Raw genomic sequence first — 26,298 nt, forward strand, 5'->3', positions numbered from 1 at the left:
CTAGTTTGGTTACAAACTATTTTCCCTGGAGAGTTCTGGTAGAGAAGTGAAGACTGAGTCATCAAGGGGAGCGGGGATGATACTCAATTCTAGCTATGGAATAAACACGCTTCTGTTTCAGGAATTAGGTCTAAATTCTAGCTTAATGAACTGTAAATAATGAAAATTTTAACACCTATTCTTAGACAAAGGAATTTCAAATGTGAGTTGGCAAATCCAATGTGGTCCAGGAAAATCAAGAAATTTTTAGAAGGCAAAGTTATTGATATCGACTTCTTTGATATAAGCCACATCTATTGATCTTTCAACTCGGTTCACTTCAATGAACTATTCATGGAGCAGCTTTGAGACAAATCAGTTAGTAAGATTAAAATATTAAGGTAAACCCAGCTACTTATAACCAGAGTTTAGTGGTGTTTTTCTTTGGAAATGCTTATTTGGAATCATTCTTGTAGTTTACATGAAGAATTGTTAATGCTTTACTCTCAACTCTGTATTTCCCCCTTTCCTTCCCAATGTGATTGTGTTCACTGTAATCACACAGAAGTGCTTTTGTAAACTTCACTAATAACGGCAAAACATACAAGATGATGGGTTGCAGAAGCAGTGACAGCCTGAAAATCTGCTGCTTTGGATACTTTGTTAATGGCTTCTGCGTTCTTCATAGCTGCACTGTTCACTTATTTGCAAGGCTGAAGTGAATGCTGGGTGTATACAGAGAATAAATGCGTGCGAGTAGAAACAAGTTAAAAGAAAATAAACACAGCCTATGATTTAAGGGTGTAAAAGAAAGCAAGAGAACATGAAATAATATATTCCAGTCTGGAAGGATTTGCCTTTTTAACCATAAGCTCACATTTATTGCAGTGAGTGAAGTGGTGAAATTCAAGCAGTGGTTGAAGTTCTGTGTTTCATTGGCTTGGCATTACCATGAGCTTATTTAACCTCTAAAAGAATTTAAGGGATATTACATATCTTTACTTTTAAAAGACAAACACGAGTTACAAGCTATCAGCTTCCATGTGATTGTGGCTTCTGAAGTCTCCATTCCTGAAGAGAAGTGGATCATGGAAGTTGATAATTTGCAACTCTTGTTCCCCCTTATGAATATCTTGTTTGTTCTTTTGTTTAAGATAAAATACATGTTCACTTAACAAGCATCTTGTACAAGGAAGAGGCTATTTTCCAGTGTGAAGGCAGTCCTTTTAGTTCAGTCAAATGGTCTCTAGCCTTATAATGTATTATCTGAAGTGCATTTACAATCTGTAATTAAACCGTTCTTTCAAATACTCAATAGGGTGCAAATCAAGATAACTAACATTTTTGCATGTCTTTCAAAACATAAATAAGAAAATGGCAAAGCAAATTAGAAGTTAGAAATCAGCATTCCCAGATTTGCACAACATGCAAGGAGGGAATAGATATGATTTTTCTTTTGACTGAAGATGTGCCAACCTCACTGACATTGGTCCTGCTGATGAAGAATAGATTTCCTTAAAATATCTTAGAAATTCAAATATCCTATTTAACTTTAGGTGAATTAAGAAAACCTTATAGAAGCACAGCCCATGTAGCGTATTTCCTGATACAAAAATATGAACAAACAGCTGTATGTTTGGGAATTAGCCTCCTCTGTGATGACCTGAAATAGTAACATGGTTCTTTCTGAAGTGTAATTTCTTGTGCTGTTATTGTAATCTAAATTATCTTTATCCAATCTCTTTCAGGAGCTGGTGGCTGGTCCCCGCTGGACTCAAACGAGCAGCAGTGGCTCCAGGTTGATCTGGGAGACAGAGTGGAGATTGTTGCGGTCGCCACCCAGGGCAGGTACGGGAGCTCAGACTGGGTAACCAGCTATACGCTGATGTTCAGCGACACCGGCCGCAACTGGAAAGAGTACAGACAAGACGACGCCATCTGGGTAGGTCTGAACTGCGGATGCCTTTGGCTCCAGATCTTTCTGGTTCGGGCTTATTTTGGCATTTGGAGAAACAGCTTCGGTTTCAGATCAGAGGAGTGCTGTAGTGGTGAGAGAGCAGACCTCAGTGAGTCTACACGGTGTTTTGATCTAAATGGGTTATGTCACTGACTGTCTGTGTAATACAAGTTTAGGCCCTCAGGAGTACGTTGTTTTTCAGACTATGAGGATGCTCAGGGCACTCAAAATGACCTGCACGTTTCTGTGCCTGGTTGGCTTTGATTCAGGCACACCAGGGTAAATGGGACTAATCACCTACATACTTTCTCCAGGAAACACGGAAATTAACTCCGTGTCTTATGCATGCTTGCTGGCCAGAACAACAGAGCTCATGCTGGGGGAAGTGGGTGGTAAATTGCTCCTTGGCTGGAGAAGGCTGGAGCTACAGCATGAGTTGTGGGATGATTTAGCAGATACACTAAAAGTGCTCAAGGCTTTTCCTAAAATTTTAATGCAGACTCGACGCTTGCTGTGTCACAAGTTCAATGTGTGGCCATGCCAGGTGCTGTCAGTAGGACTGCAATGCCACCTCAGGTGTGGATAGAGAAGTTTGAAAGTCTTCCTTTCATTTGGAAAATGTGAATTGTTAATGAATTGTTAATGAATGGTAGCATCCTCTCTGTGCTATATTCTCTATTTCTGAGGATCAATAGCCTTCGTAGCGTGACAGTATGTAGTGGTAAATGAAACATATTCTTCATGAAAATAAAAGGGAATGTTTTAAGGGTGATCAAGTAGACTTCTGTTTTTGTCTTAAATTTTTAACATCTTTAAATTTTAAAGTCTTAATATCTTGGTTAAATGCTATGTCTCAAAAGCAGATTTTGCTTCCAGAACATAATGATTGTGAATGAGGAAAGTTGCTGTTCAGCAGGAAGAGGGGAGAAGGGCTGCTGAATTTTTTCCTGAGCATGTTGCAGGCAGTAGGGAGGCATGTACAGGGAGGTTAGCTTCGGTGGTTTTAAAATCCATTGCATTGCTACTGTCTTTGTTTTATCATGGTGTGATTTGAGGAAAGCTAATGAAATCCTTTTCCTTTAGAAAGGCAACTTTGGCCCGAAGATGGTCATAAAGTTGTCAAGTGTGGCTCTGCTTCACCTGTCACTTACAAAGTTATGTTAGGCTGGCTTTGCTCCAGATACTTATAGTGGGTTTTTTTTTCTTTTTTTTTAATGTTTAAAAACAGTGGCATTTCATTCTGAACTGAATATAGTGATCATTTAATCTGGCTCTCGACTTCCACCCTTGGGACTCAGAAATCCAGAACTGAGATATTTTTACAGACTTGGTGTCATTAAGTGCTTCCTTCCCTGAAAATATTATGTGCCTTGTTAAAATTTTATATTAAGACAAATTAATTTTTTATTACATGTCTAATTTTTCAGTCCTTTCCTTTTTGGAAACCCTTGACCTTTTATTTTCTTTTGTAATTTTTTCTTCTTAAAGGGAAACTTGAAATGACAACATGTAGAATTTACCATAGCAAGTCTTCATGCCCTAAGGATCCAATTTTGTGAGTTTCCGATCTGGCTCCTAATATTGCGCACAAGAATAAGACCAAGCCTAGCACACATTTGACAAGGAATTAGGATTTATGAAGAACATCATGAACTCTCTTGCTTTACTAAGTGATCAGGCATGAAGGTGATTCAGAGAAGGCCCTGACACAAGTCCTAAAGCTTCAGTAGATTTAGAAGTGTGCTTTCTGGAGGGGTAATTTTTATATGCTTTTTATTGGAAACCATCATAGGGTACAGGGGATAGCTTTGTATACAATTGAGGAAAATTACATAGAATTTGGATGTATCCTTCCTTGGATCCTTCCCCACTAGGGGAAGGATTTGGATATTCTTCCCCTCACATTAGTTTCTACAAGTCACACTGACCGTGCAAGCCAGTAACATAATTCCAGTCCAGAAGAATGATTTGCTCCACATCCCCAGGCAGAGGGCTTGAAGGGATTGTTAGGATGCCTTGCCAAACTTTGCTGTTGGAAGGATCTGAGAGTGAAAATCCAAAGTGGGCTCTTTCGACATTTCATTAGACTCTATAGTTCACCTAAACTGGCAAGTCTCATTAACACCTAGGAGCTTGTATGCCTGCCCATGGAATTAATGAAGATCAAGAATTACTTCTGTACAATTTTTATTCTAACTAAAGAGAAAGTTGATTCTTTTTTTCCTGGCACTTCTGGATTTGTTTCGCTGAATTAAATTAGATCTTGAGAGTCATTCAGAGCACAGAGAGGAAAGCCAAAGAGGTTTTCAGAAGCCTGTATGGAATTATTATTTCAAATTTTGCAGTGTTTCTGGTTTATTGGCAGTAATCCTTTCCTTAGGCTTTTTTCTAAATAAAACGAAAAATAGAGGTGTGCTGCCCAGCCGTATGCTGAAGGTTTTTCTATAAAAAGCAGACCCTTGGATGAAATGAGGACAAGCACACCATGGTGCTTGTCCTAAACATCTGGCTGTTAAATAGCTGTAAGGGAAGTTCTGTGTTGCACACCTTTAGGAAAGAACTGTCACCCTTGACTCAAGGGAAGGCAGTGGAGTGGACCATTTCACAGGGATAGGAAAGCAGCACGCCAGGGTAGCCTCCACTGCCACAACCTGTGACAGTGTACACTGTACCAATCTGTCACAAGATTGTTAGTTTCAACCTTAGGAATCTGTATCCCATCCTTTTTTTGGGGGTGGTCAGGGTGGTCTGTCAAAGTAGGATTCAAGGTAGGAGTCTCCTACGTCAGGGCAAGGTGGCAAGTTGCCAGGTTACCTCCCATCCACAGGGAGTGAAGGGGTTAAAATCTAGGTTATTGTGAAAAATGCGCCACTTCAGAAATCTCAGTCTGGAGGGAAACATATCCCCTCTGCAGGCTTTAACTTTGAAGCTTTTTTTCTCTGTCCTCAGGACAGGATTTTAGTACTCTCTATGTCCCTCAGGATTTTGAGCTTTGTAAGATTTCCTTTTTAAATTTCTGTGTATAGCTAAAAGGGTTAGAAGTTTACCTACTTTATTGCTTTTTGTTTCAGAAAGCTGTGCTGTTCCTAAATTAAGAGGTGGTCAACACTGGCTCATAGCTCAGATGGGGCTGTGAAATCTAAATCATTATTGCCTGGAGATCATTAGATGACGTCTGCTGTATCAATATAAAATATTGATATGCAGCGGACCTGTCAGGTTCACTGATACAGCTTCTACTTTAGTAAAACTAGCTGCAAGTTTGTGCTTTGCTGTATGGATATTACTGAATGTCTCACACCAATTGCTCATTGATGACAACTTATCATTCATTTGCAGCTGTTGAAAGCAGAGATTATGTATCAGCATAAGGAACCTAGATAGTCTGGTGAATTTATTTGTTTTCTGAAGAAAATATAACTATGTGGAGAACCATTTGACCGAATAACAATGTACTCAATTGCTGAAAAGAGGGGTGTAAGAAGTATCTGGGTTTCAAGGCAAGCACTTGATTTCAAGTAGAAATCTGAGGTTTCACTTTGTTTTAATTTATTTGCATTCCAGCAAAGGAAAACAGGGTTTTGAAATTTCTTCTCCACTATGTCTGTTAAACTCAAACTGGCAGAAAACCTTAATCTCTATTCAACCCAAGTCAGATTTGAACTGCAATTCCTCCCAGCCCATCTGCATGACCCTGAGACAAAGTTACGGGGTATTCCCAGCTGGCTGTACTGGAGGGTTCTCTTGGAGGAGGATGTACTGGCACAGCCTTTCCATGCTGCATGTCATGGGCCATTGGCCACATTTGGTGGAGACAGCAGGAATGAGGTAACTTCTTTCATAATCCCTGAGTAAATCTGCCCAGATAAAACTTTTCCTAATCATGTCTTCACAAATGTCTGATGCTCCCTATTGCAAGTGGTAGTCCTGAGGAATTGTTTCCAGCCATATGGGTATAGATTTTGTCCACCCATATGGCATATGTGTCCTTTAGTGCATCTGAGATCTGGGTACATAAATTCTTTATTGGGCTGCCGATAAGACAGACGTTTGCACACCAGTATATATGACATATCACTAGTAAAAATCCTCTTCTCTTTACAGAGATTACAAGGCTTATTATCCTCCTCTGACGGCATGCATACAGCTCCCGTCAACTTCACCATTAATGAGTGCTGCATAGACAGATCGCGAGGAGAATCAGAAACCCTCTTGCATTTTCACTCAGCCTGTGTTTATGATGTTAGTAAATTCTGCAGCTGGAGCTGAAGACAAGACAGATTAGCCATTTAAAACCAATTTTCCAACCCCATTTGTATTTAAATAATCTTGTTACAAAAGGACTCTGTGGTTCAGAGCAAACTAGACTTATAATTATATTTTCAATATGGATAAATCAGCTGTGTGTGGACACACTAGCTATTGATTGGGAGACATAAAACATAAATCTTATGCCTTGTAACAAGTAAATGATTTTTCAGTGTTTTTAAGTGTTGAATAATTCAGAATTTACTTTACCTGCATACGCACCACAGCTTGAGTCAGTGCAAATTGTATATATTACTGGGACAAAAGTGTGGGCTGCGATACAATGCTATTTCATTTTAGATAGCAATTTTTGTGCTATCTATCTATATTGAAAAATACTCGACAAAGCTGAAAAACACAATTATGCAGGAAGACACAAAGGAAAGGGGATGGAGCAGGCATAGATGTATGTAAGAAAAGGAGAAAAGAGATGTTTTTTAAACAAAGTTTTGAAAGGAGAAGGGCAAGTTCTGGAATTGGAGATAAGGGGAGACTGCTCTGACAGTGGCAGAGAAGACTCTTGTATTAGAACAATGAATCTGTGCAGAAAGGCAATGAAAGGGAAAAATGGCATAGATAGCAAGGAGATACTTCATACTCTGTGCAAACACATGCACATACTTGCACATATTAAGCAGAAGTCTGGAGTTGACTGTTAGTTGGTGAAGCTTCTTACATATCTGCTGTCAACTGCACACGGAAGGGAGAAGATGGCTTCGGGTAGAAGGGGGACCATGAGCCCGAACCCCAAAGCTGGATCACAAGATAGGAAGTGGGTCATGCAAGGCATAGAGCAGACCTTCCCCCACGGAGAAGTGCCACAGTGTCAGTCCCACTTTTTGCAGGTGTGAGGGTGCTGTGCGAGGGCTGGAGAGTTGACAGGAGGCTGAGGATGCATTAGGAATATGTAATTCTCAGGAGAGCAGGAAAAGTGTTTAATAGAGGTGATAAAGATCCCTTGCATCCCCTTTCCTCAGGAAAACTGCTGCTTGCCTGTATAAGCTTTTGCTGAACCAGAGGCTTTTCTAATGAAATCTAGAGGAGGGTCACTCTTAATTGGCTTATAAATCTGCAGGAGTGCTGTAAACTTTCCCATTTCCACTCTAGCTGGGTAATGATTGTGAAACTGTTTTGGTGAGTTAATTATCGTGAACATAGTTAGAATATTAATCTTCTTGTCAGATTTATAGTTGTGCTAATTTATTCTAAAGCATCTTTTAGCTCCTAGACCTAACACCCTCCAAGCAAGGCCAGAGCAAAATTCTACCTGTAGTGATAAGAGTCCTACACTGTTTGCTTGGAATAGAGATGGAGTTTCTGCTTGTCTTGTTATAATGCTTCCCGCTGTACTAGTATTCACATATATGTAATCTCCTCTATGCACAGTAATTATTGCCAGGCAAATAGGTGTTACACAGTAAGTACCTATGGATTATTTTCTTTTCCACCACCTTTGCTCTAAGAAGCAAAGAAGAAAACAAAGCCAATTACTACTTTTAAGTAGGAATGAAGGAACCAGTTCAGCCTTGCTGCAGGGAAGCAAGGCTTTTTAGAGGTTTTCATTGCTTTTCCTGTAAAAGCTATGTTATTACATGTTTTGAAGAGGCAATCATTACCTATTTGTTGTATTTAGGACTGTTCTGATTTAAGACGGCCTGATTCTGAGATGCTGTTTGGATGTTACTAATTTGCTTCTAACTCTGGTTTAGTTTACTGAGCTGGCTGCAAACCTGGCCTCTTGAGCGTGTTCTCAGGAAATCTGTCTTTCTTGATATCGCCAGGGTAGTTCTCCGTTGGGAGGATAATTCAAAGTGTCAGTGTATCTGTTTTTGTTAAGTGCACTCTGTATGGATTTATGCCTGAATAAAATGGATATACTTAGATTGCAAATTACCCTTTAGTGTTGAGATACTTGAGTTAGCCTTAAGCTAACTGAATTTCGTATGATTTCTGTGACCTTACAATGTGCTTTTATAGTTGGTTAACTGTAAAGCGATATTAAGGTGGAGTCTAGAGAATTTAATGCTGATATTAACATGATACACTTCAGTAATGTCTTCAGTAATTCTCCATGCTTGGTATTTGGCAGCAGTTCACCCTGACCTAGGATATGGCAAGAAACATGGTTATTTGCAGCCTGTGCCATTGTCATTGACTTCCCAGTCTTATTCCTTTGCATGTTGCCTGAAATTTGCCTGCTCTGTAATCATTCAGCATAGGAAGGCTGTGAAATGTTCCTTGATTTCTCATTCCTACAGCCCAGACCTTCTGTACAATATTGTCTCTCCACTGTTTCATGCCACCTATAGGCACTATAGGGTATGACTCTGTAGTGTTGGCCCTAACAGACTGGAGTGGAAAGAGTGGTTGGCATGGTTCTGGTTGGTGAAGTCTGGCCCTAAAACATGCGTGTCTTCCAACCGTCTCTGGCAGATTTTTCTGACACAGCCAGAAAGCTATCTTTTTCCCTGCCAGGCATCTATTAAGAGAGTACATGTTAGTGGCAGCACGCTAAGATGACTAATGTAAAAAATAGTGGACATTTCCTCTCTGATGGGGGATTTTAGCCAGCAACTCCTTCATATCAGTAGACCTAGTTTCATTATTCTTGTTTGCAAATCGTGTTCTATGGTATGTTAAGCTATAAATAGGTGCCTTTACAAATTATAAATAAATATGGAACAAATAGTGCTTTAATCCATTTGTAGTTTCACCTCTGGTGAGCAAATGACCATTTGCAAATGGACTAAAATGAGAAAGCAGTGTAGAGCAAAGAACAAATGGTAAAGCTGTTTTGCTAAAGACAAATGCATCATTAATTTGTTCATAGCAAACAATTTACAAAGATTAGCCAAATAAAAACGTCCCAGGGATAAGCACTAAAGCTGATCCGCCCACAGCTGAAAACCATTCTGAAACAATAATAGTTGGATTGACTGTGGTGCTGCAGAGAGAAGTTACCTGACTCCTCAAATTGCTTCCATAGCTATGGAAACTCAATGAAGAAAGAGCCTTTACAAAATACACTATACAAATATTTGTCTTCTACAATCTCCCAGTGAAGCCTGTGCTAATTTCCATAGTTCTTCTGGGTCATATTAATCAGGATTGAGTGGCTTCTGCGCTTGGTAACAAGATCTGGAGTTTTTATCATCTTAAAAAGCCCGTTCAAATTCAATGATTCTAACGCAAACAGCTCATTTGTATTGTGTGCTGCTGAGCATCCTGGTAGTAGTCGGATCAACGGCTAAATGCACCAGGAGAAACACTCGACATTCTTGGGAGTTGTTTGTGCAGGGTCCTTACTGGGAAGATGATGGGAGCTTTTGGGGTGTTTGCTCATGGAGTATGTGGAGACAGGAAGACACAAAAAAAACCCCAAAAAGCACTGCTAGTCAGCACTGGATATGCTTCCAGAGCTCAGGTCTTAGTGAGTTTCTTTGCAGTTGTTTGATACATTTTAGAACAACTGAGAATGGCTCTAGTTGTCTTAACATCCAATTCTTTTGGGGAACTGGCTAACAAGAGTACTCTTACTGTATTATCATGTGTACTGTAAAATAAGACATGTTGTCCTGCTGGTGAAGAGTGTGTCACTTCTACTAATTCACTCTTAGATTAGATTAATCCAAATAAGTAACTAGGTTATCAGCTCTGCTGGCTTGACTTGAAGTGTCCAGGTCTTCAGTAACTGCTGTAAGATTGTACTTATTTTGCTGTGAGCCCGTTCTAAACTTTGGGTTATTCTTGTAGCGAGAAGCTCATAAACAAGAGTAGAAACCTGTTCCTTGTGGCTGGTGGAAATGGCACGTAAGAAGAGGCAAGCTATAAACCACTGCAAACCACACTAGGACTGGGATTTTATTAAGGTATTACTCATTGATAGAGTATTAGCTAAGCAAAAGAGTGTGATATTATATAGACACCAGATTTAGTGATAAGACATGCTAGTAAACTGGTGAGAACCTAGGAAGGAGAAAAGGAGAAAGAAGAAAATTACCATGATACCTGAAATGGAGATGAGGACACAGAGGAGGAGAGAGACCGATGAGGAAGTAGAAAGCTATAGATAATGACCAGAGCTTCAATACTGAAGATGGAAATAAAGACCTTTTTCATTACATCTTCAGTCAGCATCAGCAGAAACCAAAAAACTCTTATTTCTGCTCATCTTCTTCTTGTCTCCTTGGTTAGCAGATTTGTATCTCACTTTGAGTTAATATACTAGGTTTTTTCTACTATAGATACCCATCAACTGCAAAGAGGCCCTTACAAACCACTTCTGAGATACTTTCTTGAAAAAAGGGTTGTGTTCACGGAAACTTTTCTTCAATGTTAAAATCGGATCTTTGCACAGTGGCAATGCAGCGGTGGGAGATGGAAAATCAGGTATCGTGCAAGGGCCTGGATGATTTAGATGGAGGACCCTGATGTATTAAACCTTTAATTTTCTTAGGCTATTTGTCAAAGTTCCCATGTTCTGTAAGTCTCTTCAGTTATGTGGGTATTCTGCTGCATTTCTCCTTTATGGTCTGATTGGGAGCCTATTGCTGCCATCTTCAGGGATCCCAGAACTGTAAGGATAAAGAAATGTACTGGCTAGAAGTCTACCCCACAGTTCTTCATTGGATGAACACAGGGACCAATTACTTCACTTTTTCTACTGAACTGACGTTTAAAGTAGAACCTGATGATTCTACTTAACTGAGGTGACCTTGTTAGATATTAAAAAAAATTAAAATAAAAATAATACAAACGGCCACCCCATTAGAATTGTCTGATAAGTAACATTTTCTTGCCTTTGTGCTAACCCAGAAATTCTGTAGTGACATCATCTTTACAGTGTTGGAAATATGCTCTTTGTAGATTACCCTCCCTCCCAACCCCCCCAGTAATTTCAGCATAATATGGATTTATTTTTCAGAGGCTGAAAAATAGAGGGTATTTTTTACCTTACAGAAAGAACTTTAAAATTATTTGTTTTCATTCTCATTAAGAAGTTTTATCAGATTTATTTTTTTTTTAACTGCTAGTGCCTGTACTAAAGTATTCCAAGTCTGGAAATAGTGTTTCTCTAATTCCTAATATAAACAAAATATAAATATTTAACATATTTTATTAGATGTGTTGCCTAATTAAGAAAGAAAGAATAATTAGTTTTGATTACTGATATTTTAAAAAACAAATACAAGTATTATTCTTAGTATTGAGGACCTGTTTTAATACACTGCCTTTCCAAATGTGTGGTGTATATTTTATGTTCTTTCAGTGGCTTCCAAGTTTTATTGGATGAGAATTTTAAAGACTCTTATATAATCGTTAATCTTGAAGGTCATTATACCAATTGTACTTTTGATTCTTAAAGCTGTTTCTCAGGGGAATGGGGAAGGATAGAAATCCATAGAAGATCCCTTGAGGTACAAAAGAAGTAAGAACAAAAATTGCTATCTGCAGAATAAATAAACCTGTCCACGTTCCTTTGAAACTTGACTGTGAAACTTTTTAATATGCGTCTGACACTTTTGGGGAGCTGCATATACCTGTTCTGCGGGATTCAGCTTATGTTTGTGGAGTTGGTAATCAAAGATAAAGTGTGAGCAAACCAAGATAGGGAGTAAAACCTGAAGTAGTATTACTTGAAGAACTTTCCTCCTTCAGGGAATAAGTATTCATGAGCTGGGGGTAGAAATGCAGTCCTGAAAACATGATAAAAGGTTCCATATACATACCTTTACAGCTTGGAGGAGAGATGAGATTCGGCTCAAATAATCAAGCTGTTGTACTCAGGAAACACTTAATGTGAGTCACTTATTTTTATTTTAAATATGCAGAATCCCACATCAGTGATAAGAATGGACAAATCTTCTCTGGAGAAGATTCTTGCTTTCCTGAGATGAAGTTTGGTAGACTTTGGAGAATTTATGTGGAGAGACTGGCTGTCTTGGAGTATTTCATGTTCAGGTTCAGTTCTCAAAAATAATTATTTCATTTACAATATCTTCCATTTGGAAATTAGACCTATCAGTTTAAAACACATGTCATAGTTGCCTCAGGAGGGTCTATGTCTTTATAGAATGTCAAGAAAGCACCCAAATTTGTGCCAGTTAATTTAAGAAAGCTGATCCAAAAGAACTTTACACCTTCCACTTGGGAACTGTTTTGAAGACTAAAGCAATTCCGACAATGCCTAGCAATTCTATATCATCGCGCTCAATAAATCCACACAAATCCAAGAGGTGCAAGTCCTTTCTGTTGGCAATGGGATGATAGCTGTTTTTGGCTGATGCTTTCAAATCTTTTCTTTGAGTGTTGTTGGGGAAGAATTGAGATTCCTGTGATTGCGGGTCAGGATTTTTGTAGTAGTATCAAAACAAAACTGCAGTCTGAGTTCTGGATCCAGGTGTTCTAATTCTGTTTTACACTTTGTTGTCATTGGGAGACTTTCTAAACACCTAAAGTGTGTCCTACGTCCTCCGTATGAGACCCAAACATCTGTTTTCCTGGTAGTCTGGGCACAGATGCTCACGCTGCACTACAGAGCTGGTCCACAGTTATTCAGCTCTCCTTGTCAAGTCCTTCACACTGAGAGCATTTATATGCCAGTCATAATACATGTGTGCCTGGTGAACAAATTCTTTCCACTAGCGGTATCCATTAATGGCAATATTTTCAAGTCGCAGATGCTTCTTGGTGCTTTCTTGTTTGGGACTTCAGTTAAAAAAAATAAACAGGAGAAGCAAAGAAAAAATACTGAAAAAATGCCTCCTGAAAAGCCTTCTGTAGTCTATTGCTCTGTAAATAAATACAGATAGAATTTAGTCCGGAGACAAGATTCATCCTCTTTGAAGGATATCTTTCAGATATTGCCTTCTTACATCAGCTGGTGCTTCAGAGAGAAGATTTGCTCTCCAAGGAAGAGAACACACTTCAATACTTTGCCCAAAAAGCAGTCTCTGGAAAAAACCCTATTCTTTAGAAATTTAGGAAAAATTTCCACCTCATGGCTTCTAAGTTGTTTTACAATGGAATCACTCTTCAAGCATCTGTCACTGTGTTCATTACATGTCTTTACAATAGGTAGTTTTCCTTGCTTTTAATTTGTGTCCCAGTGCATATATTCAGGCTGTTCACAGAATCACAGAATCACTAAGGTTGGAAAAGACCTGTAAGATCATCAAGTCCAACCATCAACTAACACCACCATGCCCATTAAACCATGTCCCACAATGCCTCATCCACACGTTCCTTGAACATCTCCAGTGATGGTGACTCCACCACTTCCCTGGGCAGCCTGTTCCAGTGTTTCACCACTCTCTCAGTAAAGAAATTTTTCCTAATATCCAGCCTAAACCTCCCCTGTCGCAACTTGAGGCCATTTCCTCTTGTTCTGTCGCTAATCACTTGGGAGAAGACACCAGCACCCACTTCTCTGCAACCTCCTTTCAGGTAATGGTAGAGAGCGATAAGGTCTCCCCTCAGCCTCCTCTTCTCTGGACTGAACAATCCCAGTTCCCTCAGCCGCTCCTCATAAGACTTGTGCCCCAGACCCCTCACCAGCTTCGTCACCCTTCTCTGGACACGCTCCAGCACCTCAATGTCCTTCTTGTAGTGAGGGGCCCAAACCTGAACGCAGGATTCGAGGTGCGGCCTCACCAGTGCCGAGTACAGGGGCACGATCACCTCCCTACTCCTGCTGGCCACACCATTTCTGATACAGGCCAGGATGCCGTTGGCCTTCTTGGCCACCTGGGCACACTGCTGGCTCATATTCAGCTGGCTGTCAATCAACACCCCCAGGTCCTTTTCTGCGGGGCAGCTTTCCAGCCACTCATCCCCAAGCCTGTAGCATTGCATGGGGTTGTTGTGACCAAAGTGCAGGACCCGGCACTTGGCCTTGTTGAACCTCATACAATTGGCCTCAGCCCATCGATCCAGCCTGTCCAGATCCCTCTGCAGAGCCTTCCCACCCTTGAACAGATCAACACTCCTGCCCAACTTGGTGTCATCTGCAAACTTGCTGAGGGAGCACTTGATCCCCTCATCCAGATCATCGATAAATATATTAAACAAGACTGGTCCCAAAACTGAGCCCTGGGGGACTCTACTTGTGACCAGCCGCCAACTGGATTTCACTTCATTCACCACAACTCTCTGGGCTCGGCCGTCCAGCCAGTTTTTAACCCAGCGAAGAGTGCACCTGTCTAAGCCATGAGTCACCAGCTTCTCCAGGAGAATGCTGTGGGAGACAGAGTTATGTGCATCCAATATGTGGTCCTTTATAAGCACTCTCTAATCTTTTTAAACTTTGTAATTTCATCTTGTTTCTTGTTATAATATCACAAGCACACACACAAAAACATAAATTATTTATGCTGAAGAAGATTTGGAACTAGTGCACTGGTATACGTAGCCCTTTCTTGGTTTTGCTTTCTCTGGAAGGAAAATCAAACCTTTCTTGCTTTTGGTGTTGAGAACAGTTCTGTAATGTCTGAGCAGAGTCAGATCCTTTCCCAAGTTTCTTAGTCCTTTACGTCAGGGCAGACAGCTGAAGTGTGCAGCTGACTTCTGTAGAGAGCACACTGTGTTAACAAATTGCACCCCACAAACCACAACAAAGTTCAGTCAGCCAAAGCAAATGCTATCCCTGTAGAATGATTTTGAAAATTTCAAGTAGTTGTGATTTGTATAGCAGTCACTTAGATCATGATTGACACATTTGCAGGTAGCAACTTCTTGTTGGCAGTAAACCTCAAGATTAGTTACTATAGTAAGGAGAAAGTGTTCAGATGTGCTCTCCCATCCTGCTATCTGCAGAACCAGTGCGACTCTCATAAATACGCACAGAGGGAAAGATAGTCACCCTTAGAGAAACTGATTCTTTGAAATCTGATGGCCGTGGAGGTCATGTCTAGTAGCTTCTGGGTGTGCTGCTGAATTTCCTTGTAGGAGGAGGGAATTTTGTGTACTGCAGGAATGCAAAAGGCATCTTCACAACTTCTCCTACTCATGCTGTTTCCTGCTTTTTTTTCTTCTTTCTCTCATTTTACTTTTTCCCTTAACAACTCATTTATCCCATTAGACTTGGCCACGTTAGACACGTTAGACATTAGACTGCTTTTGTTTTGGTTGCTTCTCCAACTTTGAGTATATATTATAGTGAAGAGGATAGCAAAGATTAAAACCTAGACAGCCTTTACTTTCCTATAGAGTTCAGAGGGATGTTTAATTTCTCTGTGGAAATTATCAAGTGGAAAAGGACCTAAAGACAGTTATTGAGGTTTTGGAAGTTCTCAATATCTCCTTTTTAGCAGAGCCACTTTCTGTTACCTCCACTTAAAGCAAGTACTAACTGATTTTGAACAATGCTTTCTAAAATCTGTGAGGTTATTCTGGTACAAGTAACTACTCATCTGAATGAGGATTTTAGCCTGTGATCTGGCAAACATATGGGTACTTAACTCATGCATTTATATTTGCAGAATGAGCCATGAAGCATAACAATTTAGAAATGAGGAAATCTGAAATGTTGATTCCAAATAACTCTATAATAAAATTTCCAGTGGTGCCAGGATTTCATCCCACACCTGTAATTAGGTACTGAACATAACATATTGCAGAGTAAGGGCTATACAATTATATACTTGCTGAACTTGAAAGTTAGTTACTTCGTTTTCTCATTTGCTGTGAATTTTGTTTTCCTTTTTTTTCCCTGGAAAACTGTTTCTCTGCCTATTTGTTTCTCTGCTATCTTGACGGGCTTTCTTCTTGCCTACATTTTGTGGCTGGCCAGAGTCATTAGAAGCAAATGCATATCTGCAGTCTGATTTTTAAAACAAGCTGAAGTAGCACATTACCATGAAATAAGGCCTTGACTTCTCACTATCCTTCACCTAACTTTGTTTCTTCTTTTCCCTCTACTAAGCTGGAGGTCAGCTTTTAGTGCTTAGCCTTAGTATTTGAAGGCTTATAATGGTACCTATGTTTATAATCCATGGACATTATTTGGTTATAGCCCTGTAAAATATGTGCACTATTTTAGCCTGAGAAATACGTGCATGTGTTAATCCATACATCATTACAAAGGTTAACAGAAATGGTGATCTACAAGGAATAATCTTGTGAAATTACAGATTCACAGATACTTAAGGCAGGTTTGAAGATTTATTGGCAAACATGCAGAGCAGTTGTATGTGTGTGTGCGAAAATAAATTCATAGGACAGCAGAGAAGCAAATCTGAAACACGGAGGGAAGGCAGAGTTTCAGGTGGCATTCATCCAGCCATATCTGCAAGAATGCAATGATGATGATTTATAATTACTGTGATGAAAATAACAGTGATTCTGCTGTCACGTTTTTACCATAGCCTCGGGAGTATAAGTAATTATGTGATGATCAGTTGATTCTACATATTCACAAATTTAGCTATTTATTATAATTGGTTTAGTCCCTTGGACTTAGTCCAGACTCTTATTTCATACAGTTGGTTGTAAAAGGGAAGTGGAAGGAAGCAAATTTCCTCTAGCTGCATATATCAAATCAAAGTTGGTTCTATATTAACAGAATCCTTATTATCAATTGCAATAGTTGTTTATTCTTCCAGGTTTAAAAAAAGCAAAAAACAACGACCAACAACAAAACAATCCCTCACACAGAAGACACCTACCTTTCCTCTTTGGAGTTGCTTTCAGTGGGTATCTAAAAATAAGCCTATTCACACTTCAGAGTACCCATTTTCTGCATTTTATCTTCCTAAAAGCTGGATGTTCAGTGATCAAATTAGACATGAAACAGGTTTCATGTTTGGTTCCATGCCCACCAAAGCCTTTCCCTGGTGGTCCCCATCCCAATATTGTCATTCAAGGAAAACTCATTCTGATTTCATGGCCTCCAAAGCCCTTGTTAATTATAAAGCCATTTTATCCCAGGTCAGGTTTTTGATAGCTTTGTAGCTGCCAGAAAATATTTTGTTCCAACTCTTCCACCCTCCCTAGAAAGACCATACCAAAACTGAAAATGCCATTGGCTTTGAGGTGTGAGAAGAAAGAGGCATGCTAAAGGGTAACTGGTAGATGTCCAGGTATATAGCCAAATTCTTTGATATTACCACACAATTGCACATTAAGTTGTACACCAATTTTGCCGCTGTTTTCTGTAACATTACAAAGTAACTAGACTGCTTTTGCTGCCTTCTAGGGACCCTTATGCATTCAGGCACAAAACTTAATGCAGCATCAAATGGTCCCAGAGGGTTTCTTTGTCTGGGCACCAGCAGGCATAGTGATAAACAAAACATCACAGGGCCACATATGAAGTAGCACTGCAGTCAGTCCTGGATATCTAGCAGCCCTAGACAGTAAGCTGTGGCCTATCTTTTATCAATTTGTCTTAAATCCCCCAATTAGACATGTTTCTTTGTCATATGTTAATCACTACTTTCCTGGCCCAATTACACCTGCTGGCTTTCAAGCACATGGTTATATAAATGGGTTCACTGTAATTCAGATTTGGCAAATAGGCTGAAGTTTTCCTATGTTCTTTATAGCTGACTAAAGGCTGAAACCCCAGCCTTCGTATCGCTCAAATCACAGAGACTTTTCATCTCCATACAGCCATATACTTTCTGCTACCTTGGGCCATTCTTCTAGGTCTTGGTATGCCTTGGACCTCCTTCAGGGTTGAAAGCACACCTGATCAACACCAAATGCCTCATGTCCTGAGGTTTTCCCATGATAAGGTGAGTGGCTTTGGCCCAGAGCAGCATTCGGGTTCCCTGTTGTTTTCTGATCTTCTGGCGCAGTGAGCCAGAATGAAATGGCTCTTTTAGTAGTGGCAAACAGTGGGAGAAATGATGGCTCCATAGCGAGGCTTCCTTCAGATGAGATGCAGAGCTGAACCCAGGTCCTTCACTTCCAAATGAGCACAGGTGTTTCATTCCCAGGGTACCTGTTTCTTGTTGTGTCACGTTCTTTTCTTCTGGCGCTTCCATTTGTAATGACCCCAGGGACACTGCTAGCATTGGAGAACACTGAGTGTTTAGTAGGTCCAATGTTAGGCAGCAGAAAAATATCTGACTGCATAGACTTGCAGGTCTGGGCATCCAGAGAAACAGAGCTGTAGGAAATTGGGGAACCTTCATGTCAAGTGGTCAAAGAGTTTAGGAATCTCAACCAGATGCTTTGCTGAGAGGTTTAGAACCACAGTTTTGAACTTCAAAGGCTTAAATCCGCTCAAGTCCTTTTGTGAGTCTTTAGATGAATCTAATTTTATGGTTACATAAATTTTGGAGCAGTGGTAGAAGGGACTCTGTTCCATCGTGAAAGAATTATAATGAAATGGCAGTAGACTTAGGCAGATCAATATCACTCTCCTGTGTAATTTTTAAAAACCAAAGTTGCAGCAGAAAAACCGGTTTTTGCAGTGCTACTTAATTCATTTAGTAATAGAGTGCATTGATTGATATTGTCATAAATAACAAACCGCTTCATCTGTGCCTCCTGACTGCCCTATCATATTATGCATACAGGCTAAGATGAAAAAAATAGCTACAGCCCTTCTGAGCCTCAGGCTAACAGGCCTTATTGATTGCACTTGTCCTGAGTAACCTAAAGCTAAAAGATAGCAACCCATAGCATTTGAATATGACCATCATAGGCCAGGTTTGAACCCACCGTATTTTCTATGTGGGTAATGCCTGTAGAAGCTATGCTGATGTCTAGGCAGCTGACATGTTTTACTGGAAACCAAGTGCAAACAGAAGACTCATGTTCTGAGCAGTGATTGGCAAAATCAATCTTAATTAGGCGGCAGATATTCAAGGCCACTTCTAAACCTGAGCCTTTTCTTGATCCCCTTTAATTATGTATTCAGATCAAAATGACATCCTGAGCTATTATCCCGCTCGTTAAACCCACTCAGTCACTTGTTGTCTGAGCAAATGCATCTACGTTTTACTAAGCGGCATGAGTGGTTTCCTCTGTTAGTCTCCTCACTGTTGGAACTGCAGCTGTGTCCTTCGGTGTCTTGGTTTCCAGAGCTTGCTGCAAAACTTCAGTTACTTTGTGCAAGTTGCTTTTGTACTCAGACCATCCTGAACTGTCGTTTGGCCTTTTCCTCTGCTGGGTTCCAGAGGCACCTCCTTTCTGGGTGGTAGATCAGAGCATTTAAAAAGTATGTATAAGGGAACAAAAAACGTTTATTTTGTTTGCTTGTTTGCTTCTATCGCAAATGTGAGCTGCCGCTCATGTGACTACTCATTCCCTTGCACTTCCCTGTTAGTAGCAGAGAAGAGCATGTTAGGGGTGGGAGCTTAGTTGCTTTGGTTTACTAATTAGCAGGGCTGACATTCAGGAGCAAGAGAGGAGCAAAGGCTGCTTGATAAGTGTGCATTTCAGGGCTAATTCAGTGTTGTACCTATGACCTTTCCTTTAAAAATCTGCTGCAGACACTGATTTCTTGGGCCTCTGTGGCATACTGAGGTGTGAAATGGTCAGTGACACTGAGCAAAACACCTGAGCTAGCATAAAATCCCCTCAACTTGCATATGGGTGAGACAGCAGGTGGAACGGGAAGGTAACAAATCTCTTAAAACTATATTTTTAATATATTGATTTTTTTATTGTTTTTTTAAGAGGGATGAACAAAATATTGTGAGGCAAGGCACCATAGTCCTGGGGTTGCTCATTCAGTAAAAAGCTAAACTATACATGAAAGCAAAAGCTAGAAAAATTGCAAATGTTAAAATAGGTGCTACTGGGGGGCACGGTGGAGGTTATGCCAATGAGGGTGTTCGCTTCACATTTCAGTGTTTATTTAGACCAATGAGTCGTCTTCCCTGCTTATAGAGACTGTTTGGCAGAGCTCCTTCTGTAGAATCCCTTCCTCTTTTTTTCAACTTTCATTTCTAATTTTTTTTTTTTTTTTTTTTTAATGCCCTTCAATGGAGCTTTGCTGCTTCTATTATTCAGTCTTTCTTGCAAAGTTTTGCTGGATGTAATTTCTATACATAATATTTGTTGTAGTGTTTTTATTAACTTTTATAGCACAGGTTTTGTTGCCACTTAGCTACTAAACATTAATATAGTGCAGACAAATAATATACTTTGCTACTTACTCTGATAAGTAGCAAAGGGAATACTTTGGTGCCAGTCCTGTAAGAAACAGTATGAACTCAAGTTCTCAGGAATAAAAATCAAGAAAAAACCACCCTCATTTTCATCAAGCTTAGTTCTCTGAAAGTCACTGTATCCTAATTTTGCTAGAGGACATAGTCACATATCTAGAGAGGAGTCTTTACATTTGACTTTAGGATACAACTAAAAATTCTGATCCACTACTGCTCTCAAAAAGAAAGCTGTAAGTAAAGCTTTTATTTGTCTCTGTTATACTGGACCTTGGGATTCATTCTGTGTTCCCAAGGGTGGTTTCCAGGGTTCGTTAGTCCTTGTGCACTGCAATTTTCTACTAATGTTTGAGGCTCTTGTGGACCCGCTACACAGCGACCAAAACTTTAGAGAACTCTTTGGAAATACATCAAGACTAATGCTATTCATTTGCTAATATGACGTAGTTTAGTCTGAATTTGCTTTCTTCAGGCTTTGGTAATAGCTTGGTTTTTGGTTGCTCCAATATCTGTTCTGATCCCTGGTGACTTCGTCACTATTATGAACTAGAGGCAATGTTGTCCAATTTTTAAGCTGCTCTCATCATTGAAAACATTCGTACAGGAGTGAGACATGCCTTGAACTTCCTTCAGGAAGGTCCTGACAAGTGTCCTGGCCAAAGTGTCAAAAGCAGAGCCAAAGAGGTAGCACTTGGAGGAAGAATGGAGTCGCACTCTGGACAATACAGGGTTGGCTGATGAGGATACAGGGTCCTAAAGGATCCTATTGTGTGCATGGCTGCTTATAAGATCTTTAAAAGTCTACTGTATATTGGTATTAACTTTTACTCTATTTCACCTTTTGATCAGAGAGAAAAGCTTTACTTATTTTTTTTAAAAATAGAGAAAATGGTTGTTTATGGGCTGCAAACATCGCAGATGAGTTTTTTTTCTCTTTTTTCTTTTCTTGTCTCTTTAATTTTAAATTAAAAAAAGAAAAAGGTTTGTTTAGCTGACAAAATGTTAGGGCTACCTAATTGGGAGGATCCTACGTTACGTGCTGCCTCTTAAATTCATTACTGTATTGATGAGTATACCCTATCATCAATTTACAACATGTAGCCCTGCAGTGCTAATAGTAAATTATTAATCCAGAATTCCGAATAATTCCTTATTACTCACTTTAGAAAATAAACATTTCAAGCTTTACCAGTAGTACAAAGATCTCTCTGTCTTTTCTTGTCTTTTATTTCTGATCCTTTACATTTTTTGTTTAAGTTTTGACATGTCCTGGAGCTTCCTAAAGAGAGAGAGCCTTTTTAATTTTTTTTTTTTTTTAATTTTTGTTTTTTGCTTTCTGGGCAAAATCGTGACCTTCAACTTTCCTGCATCACCGCTGGCTAATCATTAACTTTCAAATGAATATTCTTCTATGTAAGTGATTGCTGCAGCATGACTTCACAAAGTTTACTTGAATTTTAGTCCAGATTCAGGTAGGTTTAGGTTTATAATGCATTCTTCCCAGGTGTCCAAGAGGGATGTTTCCTCTTCCTGAGGCTGTCAGATACCCTCAGAAGTAACATGGACATTAGCTGTAATGTTTTTCTTAGTTTTCATTATCTGAGTGGCCTGGAAGCATTAAGCAGCATGTAATGATATTTGGGATCAGGGCTGGATCTGACCTTTTAGTATCCATGACAAAACAGAGGGTAGACAAATCCCTTCAGAAAGGAGTTAACATTAATTCCACTCCACCTGTCCAAACTTGCCAAAGGTTGCTACCCATATAGGCTATTAAAATGCTAGTGTTTGCAGACTCAGAGCAAATTACTGGCTCTTGGCAGAACAGTTCTTTTATCCACCATTAGAAATTTGTTTCTAAGGTCTTTTCTACCTGTTTTCTCCTGGTTACATTCATGAAAGTCACGTTTTGCAACGATAACTTGGTGGGGCACAGAATCTTTATTTGAGATAATTAGCTACTTTATCTTTGATATGCATTTTACTTTCATTTTTTAGAATGTACCCTTATCTTTTCCAGAAGTATTGTGTTTTGTTTCCAGGCATACTGACTTCTATACTATGAGCAATTGTTTGCAGTAACACAAATACTTTTGTTTTAAACAGATGTGTAAGAGTTGTTACTGTAAAGCTCAGTACTTTGTTAGCGTTGCTAACCAGTAATGGATGGGCAAGAACCAAACTTGGAGAAACTGGAGCATAAACAGAAAAAAGACTTACCTGAAGATTTACAGAAAGCTGAAGTCAAATACAAGAACACAACTCCATATTTCTTAATGGAGTATTTTACTCATCAGGTACCACTCCATGACTAATCACAGTTCAGCTGGATGGATGCACAAACTTTTTGTTCAGGAAGCGAAGGGAAACTCCCATCAGTGTCCTTAAAAATAGATTAGACCTTTATGATGAAAGAAACTGATGTATTTGATTAGTTTTGGAGAGGGACATGAACTAAAAGATTTCCTAAGGTTGTCCAGCCAGACTTTGCAGAAACTGTAAAGCACATCCACCCATGCACCCTGACCTTGTCTAGCCTGAATATCAGCATGAGCCACGTCATCCTCCTCCCCGCCATCTTTCCTGGCATGCTTATTGCCACTGGAAGTCTGGGTGCATTGGCCTGGAGGGGCACATGGTGACTTCCAGAAAGTCCCCTAGTGGGCACAAACGGAGGGCCAGGGCGGTGGGGCTGCCTCTGAGGCTCATTTGTTCTGCAATTCAGACAGAGCATCTGTACTTGCATTTTCAGACTCCAGTAGGGATTTCTGTAAAAAGAGTCTATTAGCAGTCATGACTGGTAACTTCAAAAATGCCCTTTCCTTATTGCGGGCTGACAAGTGTGTGGCAAATTATAAAGTCATGCATAACATTTACAACGGTGAAATACACCACTGACATGCTACAAGATTTTGATTTGCTTCAGGAACCAACTCTGTGACTCATCAGCATTTTATGTAAATAGAATGATTTGTTTTCTCCCACAGACAGTAAAAATAAGAATGCAATTAATATTCTTGATAAAATATATTAAAAAAAAATTCCACAAATGTATATTTTTTTCCCCTGAGGAGAGCAGTTAGAGGTGACAGAACAAGAAGAAGATGCAAGAAAATTGTCCCATGAATGCTTAGTTTTCTTCCTGTTACTACCTTAAATTAAAGCTACACAGGACAAACTGTAATGGTAGTCTTGTACTCCTGACATACATGAGTAATTCAAACACATAAAAGTGCTAAGAAAATCAGTGTGTTAGCAATGCATATGGTATCAGAAGAAACAAAGTGTTACATCAGGTGGCCTGCCTAGGCACAGCCTGGGTGTGCATCTCTCTCATACTTTCTCTTCTGGTAGCTGCTCTTGAGAAATGTGCAACTTCGGTGTTTTCTCTCTCCCATAAAACTCTCCACTCAGCAGTTTTTTTCATTATGAAGCATTTGAAGGTTTGCATTGCTTGAGATATGGATGGAAATTTTATGTTCATATTTAATCAACTTGAGGCATGTCCTTGCCCAGGACTGGGGCATCTTCTTCAGAGAAAGTGCAGACTAGCATTTCCCCTATTGAAATGACAGTGGGCAAATCTCTGGCATTGGCACCATACTGCATTAAGCAGTTCTGCAGTTGGATTTTTATGGTGGGCCTTCTCTGTTTTCAGCTCCTGTTCTCCATATCTCAGATTATCATGGCAGTTCTGTTCCTTCACCCCATTCTCTGCCATATTGCAGAGAGATCTCAAATCCCCGTAAGAAAATCTGCTGAGAGTATGAAAGTCGTTTGATATCGTTAGATCAGTGAAACAGAGTGTCTCATCCTGTATTACATGTGTAAAAAAACTCCCTATAGATTTCAATGTTTTTTCTATTCAGACCCTATGTATAGTTCAGGCTTGTACTGTTAATTTTGTTGTTAATGAGTGATAAATTCACTCACCACAATAGGGAACACTCAGCTGTGCATATCGCAAACTCACAAATCTATTAATAATTACATTCAGATACACAACTATGTTCAAATATAAATAGCAAGCCTACAAAGTCAAGCAGAAAGTTAGGAAATAGCAGAACTAGTTGCCTGGGCAACATTAGTCTGGTTCCTTCAATTATATGCATTTTGATCCAGGACTTAAAGGCCAGATTTTTTTTCTTATTTTTTTTCCCCGGCATGGGGGATGCCTAGAGGGGAAAGAACTAGCTACAAGTTTACTAACTCTCATATGAAGTGTGAGATAACTATAATAACAGGCTCTCGCAGAACTCCTGTAATAACCTTTATCTTTATTGCATAGATGGAAGGAAAGGTCAAGATCTGTTCAACTAGTATCTTTGTGTGACAGACTTAGTGTTAGCTCCGTGCTTTATATACATAATGTGTCCTCAGAGATTGCAAGGAAAGCAAACAGACCTCATCAATTTCTCTAATGATTCCTCTGAAAGATACTTTTTTTTTTCCTTGGTTTGTATTTTTAGCTCACTTTAACAACACCTCTATTACCAGGCTGTCAGAGACCTCATACATAGAATTTATGTTGGCTTTCATAAAGAAAAATTAGATGCTATCTCAAGGACAGGCTCTACTTTTAATGTCATTAAAACTAAATGAGTTATTGTTGATATTCACTGAGGAACAGCAAATAGAATTAGATGGAGAAAAATCTTAGTGATAAGAAGATGTGGTGGCTTAAATTGTCCACTGCAGAAAAGAGGTAATTTATAAGCATTGCTTTCTTTAATGTATACGTAACCTGTACTTTATGCTGCGGCAGTTGGTTCTATTAATCCTAGGGGAGGGATGGAGGTTATGGAGAAGAGGTGTGGATTTTAGTTATAATACTCTGTATTTCTCCAGTAGCACTGAGTGCACAGCTGGGGAGTTCGGCCCTGGGCACCCTCAGCACCTCTGAAGGAGGCAGAGGAAAAGGCAGCGTGTCTGGGCCCACTGGCTGCTGGTGCCTGTTCTCTGTCAGAGTGTCTGGAGAAAAGCAGAGCTCATGGAAAGAGGGAAGATTTTAAGTATGGTAGTGAAAGATGGTGTTCATCAGCACAAGACTAAGTGATACCTCTGTTTTGAGGTCTGTATCCTCGTGTTTCTTAGGGTATAACTGGGTATGACTGAATGCTTTTCAAGTCTTAGGAAAAAAACCTTCCCTCCTTGTTAGGATAAAGAAGCAGAGCTGGGGCAGGAGCGTTTCACACACTAGAGGATTCCTGCATCTGCACACTTTACATTCAAATTTATGTTCTTTGCTTTAAACTGTGTGGTTCTGTAAAAGACGGATGAAAGAAGTGAAACGGGGTTGAAGATTTCCCTGTTCTTACGCGGCTTGCCCAGGCTCATAGGAAAAGCGTAGTGCTCTGTAGAGAAGAGAGAGTTTTATAAAAGTCTGGGAAATAGCTGTTTTCTATGGTAATCCCACCTATCTGTAGATCTGCGGTACAGATGTCATCAACTTTGTTTCTTGTGCAACTGAGAGCTCTTTAGCTGTTAACTCCAAAGCTGGAGTGAAGCTGAGTATGGAGATCCCACAACATGCTCTAAGGGCTCAAAGTGTCTGGGGAAAAAATGAGGTATTGAATTTCCTCGTAGGCAAGAAAGTGCTAGATATTTCATTTTATGTCTGTGGTATAAAGACTGAGAAAGTCTTTAAAAAAAAGATCAAAAGCAGGTGCATTTATAGATGAAATCTTAATGTAGAAATGTTTTGTTGGGGTATTGTAGAGAGCTATTACAAATGAAGAAGAAATGTTAAAAGAACATTATTAAGCTGTGAAGTTAGAAACCTGAAGGATAGAAAATGTCATTGAAAACTTAATTAGACCCCCTAATGTGTATGCAATAGGAAGGGCTTTAATTACCTGATCACAAACTATTTTTTGCACAGCATCCTCCACTCCTTTCAGCATAGAAACCAGATAGTCTTTAATTAATGAGCAA

General features: G+C 39.6%; 1 protein-coding gene across 1 annotated transcript in view; it reads left to right on the top strand.

Moving 5' to 3' along the window:
* Positions 1-26,298, top strand: part of CNTNAP5 (contactin associated protein family member 5) — a 256,571-nt gene that overhangs the window by 39,043 nt on the left and 191,230 nt on the right. Inside the window, exon 3 of the mRNA XM_059820523.1 lies at positions 1,728-1,921. Coding sequence (XP_059676506.1) covers positions 1,728-1,921 — 194 coding nt within the window. The remainder of the gene's footprint in view (positions 1-1,727; positions 1,922-26,298) is intronic.

The sequence above is a fragment of the Gavia stellata genome, chromosome 8, assembly GCF_030936135.1.
Source record: "Gavia stellata isolate bGavSte3 chromosome 8, bGavSte3.hap2, whole genome shotgun sequence".
NCBI lineage: Eukaryota > Metazoa > Chordata > Aves > Gaviiformes > Gaviidae > Gavia > Gavia stellata.